Consider the following 12,602-nt stretch of genomic DNA (forward strand, 5'->3'; position numbering starts at 1 on the left):
TCCACGTGTGTGTGTCTCTGTCTCTGTCTGTGTCTGTGATTGTTTGTGTTTCATCTTGCCAAGTTGTCCAAGTCCAAAGTCATGTTTTTATTCATGGTTGCTAGTATCACACAGACACACAGACACAGACACAGACACACACACACATAGACACACACACACACCATTAGTTATTAGAGGGATCTCCAAACGCCATGCAAATGTCAGAGTAAAGCATCCATTTGTTTCCAGTAGATTATCAGTTAATTAGCTCATTCTAGTGTCACTAGGAAGTGTTCCGTGCTCACTTCTGAATACGGTGTTTCCTAGCAATGTGTTTGCTTTAGAACTCATCGAAGAGGGACTTTTAGACGGTGGTTTAGACCAGTGTGTGTGTTGGAAGTGTGTTGCTTGGGAATGCTGTGTTTCTGTGTGGGAGTCATCACTACTCCCTCCACAGCCACTCAGAGATCAATCACATATGCTTACAGCTCAGAGTCATAGCCATAAGTCATTCGCCTTTACAACCCCCCTCCTCTCTCTCTCTCTCTCTTTCTCTCTCTCTCTCTATATATATATATATATATATATATATCCCCTTATTCGCCATCACTCTCTCTCTGTGAAAAAGAAGCCCCCTCCTTTTCACCTGTCTACCGTCCTATATGAACTATGAAAAGACTGCTGTGTGTGCAATGCAGACTTTTCGACCACACTTTCTCCTGCATGCCCCTTTTCCTGTGTTTGTATTGTGTGTGTCCTTTGTACTATTTGTGATTTTAGCTGTGTGGGTATAATGGTGTAGACCGTCACCCCTTTACAATGGTTTAGCCCAACATCCTGATTGGGGTAATTGGCTGGCCTATTTAAGGACGGCTTATTTCACACAGAGAGAGACACGCAATAGACTGGAAACACAGGAGAACCAGGAAGACACACGGAAGAGCTTGAGGTCCAGAAATCAGGGAAGTCGTAGAGTTTAATGTTTGTTTGTTTAAATGAAATTTAAGTGAAGTTAACCTTGCTGTGAGGCAAGGATTAAGTGAGGTCCAAAGATACAAGGTCGCCTTGTTTGGACAGGTGGCCTGAAAAGAGTAGCTTCCTGGTGCCTAGTTTCATGGCACGGTAACTGTTTGTTTGCAGACTGAACCCATTTCATGTTTGGACTCCAATTGTGCTCCTGGATCTGCCTGTTTGCTTATGGACAAAATAAATTATATTTTTGTACGGAACTGCTGTCTCCTGCCTTCCCTCAACACCATCTTATCCAGTGGCGCACCTCCCTAAACGTGGGGTGGTCGCCTCGGTCCCTCACACTCTCCATTTCGCACACTTTCTAATTCTCCCTCACCCACACACTCTCCTCCTTGCTCTCTCTCTCCCCAAACTTGTCTCTTTTGCTCTTGGTCTTTTGTGCATTCTTTCTTTCTTTCTTTCTTTCTTTTTTTTTCTTCCTTTCTTCATTTCTTCATCCATCTATCTGGGGCCACAGACCTCTCCATGCCCATTTTGATCTCCCTCCGTCTCCCTGCCCCGCGTCACCAATCCGTCAGCTGCCAGCCCTGCTCGACAGCTCGTTTAGTCACCATGGCAACTCGGGGGTTGGGGGGGGGGATGCCTCGGGAGACCTGCTGAGGAATAAGTGTGGCATGCAGAATAGAGACGGAAAAGTGTGTGTGTGTGTGCGCGTGTCTGTGTGTGTGCAGGTGTGTGCAAAATGTGTGTGTGTGTGTGTGTGTGTGTGAGTGCCTAGTAGTGGGGAGTTGGAGGAAAAGAGCCAAACGGGGAGAGGAGCTGGCGCGTGCCAGAGGGTGATCAATGTGGAGACTAAGTGAGCGTGAACACATTGCTCAGTTGTGCTACAGACCACATGCCTTCTCCAGTCCCCCTCTCCAGTCCACTTCCCCCCAGGTACCCCAACTCTACATATGAGCCAGAGACAGTCCTCTGGAGGTGTGTGAGTCTGTTTTTGTCTGTGTGTCTGTGTGTGTGTGTGGGGGGGGGGGTTACTGAACTTAATTGAACCTGGATCTCAATGGACTCACTCCCCTCTATCCCCCTCCTCACTGTCAGACTTGGAGTTATCCTGACTTGGACTGACCGCTCCCCTTTTTCACGGAAACTCCCATGGGCTCCCATCTGCAGTGACCTTTAGTGGGCCTCACTGCACAGCTGCATAACCAGGCCCTGTGCTGAGCCCCATGGCACAGCTGGGTGACCAGGCCAGCTATGAGCAGGCCCCACGGTGCAGCTACATAACCAGGCCAGCTATGGCCAGGCCCCACGGTGCAGCTGCATAACCAGGCTCTCTCTCAGTGATGAATGGGATGTGCAGTTTCTGTGGTCTGCTGTCTGGCAGCAGAATAGGATGGGCTTTAATATGCCCAGTGTTAGATGACATATCACCCGGGTTTGTGTGTATGTTTGGATGTGTGTACAGGTAAGCATGTGTGCTTTAGGTGTTTTGCAATATATATCGTCAAGGTTAATATCTTGTAGTTTTAATGATAATGAGAGGTGTAGAGCACATAGTTCTTAGTTATTTTTCTTGAATGCTTCAGTTTTAAGTAAATAATTGAGACCTTGTTTTCTTAAATATGTTGTTTCCACTAATATCATTAATAAGGATCAATTAATATCCTATTAGCATGACTGATACTAAATTTTGCACAAACACCAACATTTCTGTGCTAACAAATACAAGAGTACAAATTCAAGAATGCAGTTTTGTTAAAGCCCTTTTGCTGTGTCAGGGCATCTCTCAGTGATGGCACTAAACTGACAGTCCAGCTCATAAGGTGATTTTAATCATTTTAATTTGATCTGATTTGATTATAGTAAGCAGAACAAATCAACCTTGCCAAAGGATTATGCGTAATGTTTGTATAATGTCCTGTCAAAGGTGGACATATTGATATATAACATAAGCAAGTTTTTGTTTTATAAATCACGTCAGTATGCGTGAATCCAGACAGATAAAGTTGTTTGGGTTCACTGCATGTGATGCGTCAACATCATCTAATGATACGACAGACGGCAAATGGCGATCGTCACGGCGACACTTGTAACGCGGCGGAGAGTAATGCCTCCCTGACACCCGGGCGGGCGTGGCATACACGGGGCCACGCTCGGTTTTAATCAAATTACGCCACGGAGGTTGAAGGCAAATTAAACAGTTCCGCTACAATTAATTACCGCGGCGGGCGCGTCTGCCTCTGCCACACCGAGCAGATGATAGATTAAACACTCAACACTCAAGCTCGCTCACACACACACACACACACACACACACAGTTAATCCCATTCCTCCTCAGGACAAGAGCCTGTCAGATCCTCAGGTCAATGTGCTTGTGTGTGTGTGTGTGTGTGTGTGTGTGTGTGTGTGTGTGTGTGTGTGTGTGTGTGTGTGTGTGTGTGTGTGTGTAAGAGAGAAAAAGAAAGAGAGAGAAGATCAAATATTCCCACTTAAATGTGTCTGTGTGTTCATTTTCTTAACACGTTCACACTTATTCTGAGGACTATTGTAGCATTCAATAATGTAATAAAGTTTTTTAATGTAATAAAGCTGATAATGTAAGATTTTGCACATAACTTAATGACATTTTTAAAACAATAGCGTAATCACCTTTTGCCAATAATGTAATTCTGTAATAAAGTTATTTCATGGCTGGTAATTGCGTTCAAGGCTGGCTTACAAAAATAGGTTTTATTTATTGGATCTAAAGTGTCTCTACAAATGATGCATCTCTCTCTGTTTCTCTCTCTCTCTCTCTCTCTCTCTCAAATTCCAATTCATAACGCTTTATTGGCATGACAATTTGTGAAGAAAGTGTTCCCAAGGCATACAGTGTCTAGAACTCATCAAGACTAAGTAAAAGTCATAAAACAAAATCTGTGAATACATATATATAAATAAAAAAAAACATGCACATAAACACACAGACGCACACACAAACTTTAGTTTGTTATAAGAGAATGTGTTTGTAATGTGTGCGCACAGACAACACACACTCAAACACATAGACATACACACACACACACACGCACACACATACAGTACACACACAAATGCACACACACACACACTCCCTCTCATTGTTCAGCACATTCCCTGCACTGTGCTGTCTCTTTGTTAGCCAGTGTAATGACTCTCCTCTCACTTTGATGTATCAGTGCACTGCACACACACACACACACACACACACACACACACCACAGCGAGCCCTTTCTCCTGTCAGCCATCGTGTGTGTCAGACACGCCACGGTCACAGAGTGTGTGAGTGTGTGTGTGTGAGTGGATGTGTGTGTGCGTATGTGTGAGTATTGTAAGTGGGTGTGTGTGGGTGTGTATGTGCACGTTCAACACACAGCAAAAGCTAATATCTTTCACTTGTCAGCCGTCGCTTATGTTAATATGAAACAGCCATGAAATGTGTGTGGGTGCGTGTGTATGTGTGTGTGTGCTTGTGTACGGTAGGGTAGGGTCTATCCACATGCCTCCTTGGCCTGCTCTAGCCGGGGTCATGTTCCAGCGTAGCTCCATGTCTCTGAACGCCCGCTGGACGAATCGATCCGAGACGCCAGGGCAATATCAACTCCGCCTCTCTCCTGTGCTTCCATTACTGGTGTCAGCTTCCTGTGTGTGTGTGTGTGTGTGTACATAAGTGCTTGAGGAAGGGGAGGGTATTTTGCCCAGAGATACCTATCATGGTTCCATCACACAGGCTGGCTTGTATCTGTTCCTTTGTGTGTGTGTGTTTGTGTTTATGTGTCAGTGGTAATTGTGCTTTCATGCTCTAGCTGTCCGGCGTGCGATGTATGCGTCTTGTCGCGTCGTCGTCGGCGTCTTGTGCGTGTGTGTGTGTGGGTGTTTGTTAGGCTGTAAGTGACTCTATAAAAAGCGTCTCATTAGTGAGTGATATTGCTCAATTCCTGTCTGTCTGAAGCACAAGGAGATATGTGTGATGCCATTAAGGAACAGAGAAATGGAATTGGAACGTGGCCCACAGTTCAGCAGTATGAAATGGAACGGTGAACTGCAGCCCTTACCACAGCGTTGTGTGTGTGTGTGTGTGTGTGTGATTGTATTAGGTTGTCTGTGTGTGTATTTGACGTTGTGTGTGATAGACTGTGTGTGGTCATATGAGGTTGTCTATGTGTGTATTTGACATTGTGTGTGGTCGTGTGAGGTTGTCTGTGTGTGATAGGTTGTGTGTGTGTGTGTGTGTGTTCGTATGAGGGTGTGTGTGTGTGTGTGTGTGTGTGTGTGTGTTTCGTATGAGGTTGTCTGTGTGTGTGCGGTCGGATGAGGTTGTCTGTGTCTGTGTGTGTGTGTGTGTGTGTGTGTGTGTGTGTGGCGTGTGGCCGTGTTGTGTGTGTGTGTGTGTGTGTGTGTGTGTGTGTGTGTGGTTGTATTAGGTTGTCTGTGTGTATTTGAAAGTGGTAACGTGACTGGGGTGGCACTCTGCGGCCATTTTGCGCAGGGGAAAGCTCCACTATGAGAGCTGCTTAGAGTAGTCAGTGGTGTCACGCTTATAACGCTCCTGAGGGAAACAAACTTGTTCTGAGACTCTGTTCCACCCCCTGCCCTTCAATTTACTGACAGCAAAAGAGGAAGAGAGGGATGACGAGAGATTTTTCAGGAAGAAAGCCTGAGGGAGAGATGGAGAGGGAGGACAGGAGAAGATGGAGAGAGGGAGGACAGGAGAAGATGGAGAGAGAGAGAGAGAGAGAGAGAGAGAGAAATGTCCATTCATATCTTTGGTGGGCCAGTGGGGAGAGGTTCGTCCAATCCCTTCTGCTGATTTCACACCAGTGATGGAGGAGCTGCCTCGCTTTATATGCAATAGTGGCAACCGCCATAACAGTGTGTGTGTGTGTGTGGACATCATAAGTATGTGTGTGCATACAGTATGTGCCTATGTGGATGTATGTGTGTGCATGCGTGTGCATGTGTTTGTAGTGTGTGTGTGTGTGTCTGTGTGTGTGTGTGTGTTTCCATCCGAGAGGATGTGCAGCGTGCATAATGTGTGTTTGATGATCTCAGGGAGGCATCGAATGACAGTGTGTCGATAGAGCGCAGGATTGGAAGGACACTCTGCCTACCCAGCAATCCAGCTGGGAGAGAGAGAGAGGGAGAGATAGAGGGATAGAGAGAGAGAGAGGGAGGGTGAGAGGAGAGGGAGGGAGAGAGAGAGTGGGGGAGAGAGAATTAGTGAGAGTAGGAAGGGGGGAGGAAGGCAGGACAAGAGAGTGTTTGAGGAGAGAGGGAGGGTGACAGAGAGAGGACAAGATAACCAGAGAGGAAGGAAGGAATGTGTGGAACAGAAGAAGCAGGCAGGGAGGGAGGGAGGTGAGAGAGAGAGAGAGAGAGAGAAACGAGAGCACTCCTTTCTGTCCTCATAAGCATCTTCCAGCCAGGGCTCAGTGCGATGCACACCGCAGCTGCCTCCCTGCCACTCCCCCACCTCCTCCTCCTCCTCCCCCCTTCCCTCACCCCTGTAGCACTCACCCAGCATCAGCAGCGGGAGTAGAGGCAGGAGGAGCAGTAGCAGCATCGTCAGTAGCCACGCAGAGACTGTGGCTTAATGGTGGCGATATGCAGGAGGTGGGGGCCGAAAGGGGAGACCCAGTGTGGTCGCCACCTCCTACTTCTGCTGTGTCCCTGCGGCCCCGCATCGCTCATCCCCTGTTTCTCTCTCTCCTTCTCCTCCTCCTCCTCCTCCTCCTCCTCCCCTCCTCGGCCTCCTTCGGCCTCCTTCTCCCTCCCCGGCCGTCTCCCTGCAGAAGAGTTCAAGGGCTCCAGCCTGGTGGAGCTGATGAAGAAGGAGGGCACCACGCTGGGCCTCACTGTCTCAGCTGAGGCATCGACAAAGGATCTGACAAGCCCAGCGTCCAACATGGGAGAGGCATGCCAGGTAAGACCCAAGCGCCACCTGGGCTGCCTGTGTGTGTGTGTGTGTGTGTGTGTGTGTGTGTGTGTGAGAGAGAGAGAGAAAGAGGAAGAGCAGTAGCCCCTGTGTTTGTTTGTGTGTGTCAGAGAGAGAGAGAGAGAGAGAGGAAGGGAGGTAGCCTATGTTTGTGGTGAGTGTGTGTGAGTGTGCAGGACAGAAGGGAGAGCAGAGAGGGGAGGGGAAGCGGGGGACTGTGTGTGTGTGTGTGTGTGTGTGTGTGTGTGTGTAAAAGGCTGAAGTGTAGAGAGAGAGCAGGAGAGGTATAGAGAGTGCTGTGTGCTGCGTAGGGACCGCAGAACAGAAACAGACAGATCAAAAGGAGGAAAAAGAGAAAGTGTGGAGTAGAGAGAGAAGAAAAGGGGGATAGGAGGGAGAAGGAGGAGGAGAGTAATCCAGAGGGAATCAGAGTGCACCTTGGGAAGGAAAATGCTCGTGATGTGGAGAATGCATAAGGCATTAGGGTACAGTCCAGCGGAATGTGGCTGTGTTTATCATTCAGCTGGGGTATGTGTGTATGTGTGTGGGTCGGTGTGTGAGCATGTTTGTCCATGCACTTGCATGTGTTGACCTGCATGCACACTACATAAATCAATGCTGGATAAGTCCTCAGGCTGAAGGCCCTTCCCCCTGTTTAGATCTGGAACGGCATGATCAAGGTTACCCACCAACTCCACTTTTACACACACACACACACACGCACACATGCACGCATGCACCAAAACACACACAATGCACACACGCACTCACTCAGATATACAGCTGTCATTCACAGAGGATCAACCTCCCTCCCAACAGCGCAAAGCCTTACAATCCTTATTTCACACTTTCCACACACTGGCATACATACACATACATACACACACACACACACACACACACACACACACACACACACACACTCTCATAAGCACACACACTCACACACACACATTCACATAAGCACTCACACATACTCTCTCACACCGTCATAAGCACATAGACACCCATAACCCCCCCCCCCCCACACACACACACACACACACACACACACACAGACACACAGATACACAAACACACACACATACACATACACACAAGAGCTTGCCCCCCCTTCCCTTCCTGGCCCTGGGCTCTATCCTCCTCTTCAGCGCCCCCCGCCCTGGGCAGTACTGAGCTGGGGTAGGATGGAGCCGTTGGCGCGCCATTCAGACAGCACAGAGAGAAATGGGCTTGCCACGGTTATGCCCCGAAATAGCACAGGAGCAATGCGCTCCCTTCCCAAAAGGAAAGACAGAAATGTCTCCAAACCTGCCTACGGGCTTCGGGGGGAATCTTTCAAGAGGCAATGATTTTGTGTGTGTGTGTGTGTGTGTGTGTGTGTGTCTCCTGGAGAGAGAGACAGAGAGTGTCTGAGATGGAGAGATGTAAGGTGACATCTCTTTGGTTTTCTAAACTACAGAGTTGACATTTGTCTCTTTTATGGCGAGGCCATCAAAGTCAGCTCTCATTTATCTGATACACTCCTCCGCCTTTAGATTATAGTTTGTGTCTCTCTCCCTCTCTCTGTCACTCTCTGTTTCTCTCTTCCACTTTCTCTTTCTTTCTCTCTCTGTTTCTCACAAACTCCCTCTCTCTGTCACTCTGACTCTCTCTCTCTCTCACTGTCTTTCTGTCTCTGTTATACTTGCCTCCTCATTCTGAGTTTGCCACACTTTATTCTTGCCTACTGTGTTCCTATATCTCTTTTTTCTCCTCTCTCTCCCTCTTTCTCTCTGTTCTCTCCCTCTCTCCCTCTCTTTCACCTTTCTCTCCTCTCTCTGTTATCTCCCCCTCTCTCTCCTCTCTCTCCCTCTCTCTCTCCTTTCTCTCCTTTCTCTCCTCTCTCTGTTATCTCCCCCTCTCTCCTCTCTCTCCCTCTCTCTCTCCTTTCTCTCCTCTCTCTCTCTCTCTCCTCCCTCGTCCTCTCCCTCTCTCATCTCTCTCCATTCTCTCCCTCTCTCTCTCTCTTTCTCTCCTTTCTCTCCTTTCTCTCCTCTCTCTGTTATCTCCCCCTCTCTCCTCTCTCCCCCTCTCTCCTCTCTCTCCCTCTCCTCCTCTCTCTCCCCCTCTCTCCTCTCTCTCCCCCTCTCTCCTCTCTCTCCCTCTCTCTCTCCTTTCTCTCCTTTCTCTCTTTTTCTCTCCATCCTCTCTCTCACTCTCTATTTTTCAATCTTTCTCTCCTCTCTCTCTCTCTCTCTCCCTCCCTCGTCCTCTCCCTCTCTCATCTCTCTCCATTCTCTCTCTCCTTTCTCTCCTCTCTCTCTCTCTCCCTCCCTCGTCCTCTCCCTCTCTCATCTCTCTCCATCCTCTCTCTCACTCTCTATTTTTCAATCTTTCTCTCATTTCTCTCTCGTTCTCTCCTTTCTCTCTTTTTCTCTCTCTCTCTCTCCCCCCCTCTCTCACTCTCTCTCTTTCTCTCTCTTTCTCTTATTTCTCTCTCTCTGAGCTGACTCCTGTTTCTCTCCTTTATTCAGTACTGTATTGTCCACCACTACTCCTCTCTCTCCTCCACCCTGTCTCTCTTTCTGTTTCTCTCCACATTGGGTTCAGCATTGTCTCACGACATCCCTGTTGCTTAATCTTCTCCTACACATAGTCCAGACATTGGCTTAGCGTTTGACCAGCTGAGTCATTAACAGTGTTGATCTCTTCATCGGCGCCTGCCCCTCCCCCGTTACAGGAGTGACCAGTTGAACGTTGGCGACTACATCAAGTCGGTGAACGGCATCAACCTGACCAAGTTCCGGCATGACGAGATCATCAGCCTGCTGAAGAATGTGGGCGAGCGGGTGGTTCTGGAGGTGGAGTACGAGCTGCCCCCTGTCTGTGAGTACTGGAACTGCACCCATTCATCAACATCGTTCAGTGCCCGGCCTGCGCCGAGCCTGGCTCATCCAGATGACCAGTGTGATTATGGGTGCGTTCCCAGAACTAGCCACTGGAACTGCCCTTTCTCATTGGCCTCGGTTAGAAATGAAGGATTGTTATGTAGGTGGAGGTTTCAGACTTAGGGAGGTGATGGGGAGCTCAGGGCCTCAGGGCCTCCCTTGACCAGTCGTAAATCAGTCTACTTGAACAGTTAATGTGACAATATTTATGGCGGCTTGAAATCTGGACGTTTGAAATCTGCTGAAGTGGACCGTCTCAGAGCTAATTAGTCATGCTCCTAAAGCTGCTTTTCCTACCAAATGTTTATTCTCTCGGACTTCACACAACCCCTGACAATGTGTGATAATGTGTGTGGGTCCTTATTGCCCATAATAAGTGATAATGTGTGTGTGTCCCTATTGCCCACAATGTGTGTAAGAACATTTGTGTTTGACCTGGTGACAATGAGAAATGGCACAGTCTGGTAATAAGCAGGGCCTTCCTAGCACTTCTGCTTTTGGTCCTTTGGAGTTGATACACTGTATTGTTACCACAGCGGTGATGACAGCAGAGGAGACAAAAAGGGCTTCTGAGCTCTTTACAGTCAGGCTATATTACATTGTTTTCCTTGTAAAATGTGCCAAGATATATGCTCAGAGGAATACAATGTTTACTTATACTTATGTTTACAGTGTTTACAATACTTATACAAAATAAGTATTTACGCAACAGTGCCGGAGTTGCTTCTATAGTTTCTGAATTGCACACCTGGTCCCTGATTGCGTAGAGCTAGGACATAAACATTGACACGGACATAAACACCCACATTCTTTTGTTGTAATGGGAATTGCAGTGTGGGTAAGATGGCCTAGCTAATGATACACTAAGTAGTAACTGCTTGTATAGTTGCCTGTTGAAAAGACTGTGTGTTACAGTTTAAAGTATCTGCAAGTATCTGCATTCTCAGTAAATGAAAGTTTCAGATGACCAGCAGTGACAATGTTAGTGGCCTGTGTGTGTATTAAGAACAAAATTATTCATACCCCTGGCAAATATTGATTTAATGCTGATTTTCTCTTTATCAATATGTTTGTTCTGGCTGAAAATGACACTGTCACATGCCAAAAGATTGTAAGACATTGTGGGAGAAACATGGAATTAAAAAAAAATCTTTTTTAACATTTTTATGAAAAATGGCATGTCCAAAATTATTCATACCCTTTTTAAATAATCAATGGAAACATTTTTATTTGCATTCGCAACTCTCAAAATGGTTCTTTTAATATCTACCAAGCCTCTCCATGTCTCCACAATAATTCTAGACCACACCTTTTTAACAGCAATCCACGTTTTCAGTCAGGAACCACTAAATTTTCACTCCATCTCAAAATGGATGACTTGGTCATCTTGGATGCTGATCATGGATCACTCTTCTCCAAACATGCACAATTCAGCTAAACCTTTATAAGGGCACACCTGGATTTTTTTTGAGCAGGGACATGGTCTGAGATTGATATAAAAAAGAAGCATTAAATTCCAATGACACCATGTCCATTTCAATAGGAAAGTATTATTTTGGGATGTTTTTCAACCAGGAGGACCTGGTGACCTTCTCAAAGTAAACGGTAGCACTAAAGCAAGAGGCTACACTAAGATTATGGAGGAAAAGATCAGGCAGTGGCCCAGCCAGGGTCCAACCCTCAATCAGTCAAAAAAGTGAGCACAAGGCCAAAGTGATGGCAAATAATCGTTCCTGCCTCAAAACCCAGATTGCTGCTAAAAAGGTGCGGTCTACAATCATTGTGGAGACATGGAGAGGCTTGGTAGGTATTATAAGAACCATTTTGAGAGCTTTGATGGCAAATATAGATGTTTCTATTGATTATTTAAAAAGGGTATGAATAATTTTGGACATGCCATTTTTCCTAAAAATGTAAAAAAAAAGATTAAAAAAAATATTATTTTTTGATTCCATGTTTCTACCACATTGTCTTACAACCTTTTGGCATGTGGCAGTGTCATTTTCAGTCAGAACAAACATATTGGTCAAGAGAAGATCAACATTGCATCAATATTTGTCACGGGTATGAATTTGTTCTTAACTGTATGTGTGTGTAAGTGTGTGTGTGTGTGTGTGAGGTGTTGTTTGCTGTAACATGCTGCCTTGTTTCTCCACAGCTGTTCAAGGCTCAGGGGTGATGTTCAAAAATGTTGAGGTGACTCTACACAAGGAAGGCAACACATTTGGATTCGTCATCCGAGGTGTGTGTGTGTGTGTGTTTGTGTGTGTTTGTTTGACTGTGTGTGTCTGTATCTGTCTGTGTATCTGTATGTCTGTGTACGCACATTTGTGCTCAGAAATGTGAAGGATGTAGTTGTGTTTCTACCTGTGCAGATAGAAATAAATGTAGAAATAAATCCCATGTTTTCAATTTCCAGAATGTATGCTTGAGTGCATAAGCAACAGACTAAAGCTAATGAGGACAGGACATCAGCCTGTACACTGCACATATTCAACACACACCTACATCAGCGTGTACACTGCACATATTCAACACACACCTACATCAGCGTGTACACTGCACATATTCAACACACACCTACATCAGCGTGTACACTGCACATATTCAACACACACCTACATCAGCGTGTACACTGCACGTATTCAACACACACCTACATCAGCGTGTACACTGCACATATTCAACACACACCTACATCAGCCCACAGGCCATGCCAGCGGCAGCACAATCTCATCGCATAGCAACACACCACACACCTGCT

At 46.5% G+C, this 12,602-nt stretch overlaps 1 protein-coding gene across 1 annotated transcript in view; it reads left to right on the forward strand.

Annotated features, from left to right (window-relative positions):
* grip1 (glutamate receptor interacting protein 1) overlaps window positions 1–12,602 on the forward strand; it is a 202,887-nt gene that overhangs the window by 106,945 nt on the left and 83,340 nt on the right. The window contains exons 3-5 of the mRNA XM_048235680.1: window positions 6,766–6,896; window positions 9,602–9,776; window positions 11,997–12,080. Coding sequence (XP_048091637.1) covers window positions 6,766–6,896; window positions 9,602–9,776; window positions 11,997–12,080 — 390 coding nt within the window. The remainder of the gene's footprint in view (window positions 1–6,765; window positions 6,897–9,601; window positions 9,777–11,996; window positions 12,081–12,602) is intronic.

This window comes from Alosa alosa, chromosome 23 (assembly GCF_017589495.1).
Source record: "Alosa alosa isolate M-15738 ecotype Scorff River chromosome 23, AALO_Geno_1.1, whole genome shotgun sequence".
In the NCBI taxonomy this organism is placed as follows: Eukaryota; Metazoa; Chordata; class Actinopteri; order Clupeiformes; family Clupeidae; genus Alosa; species Alosa alosa.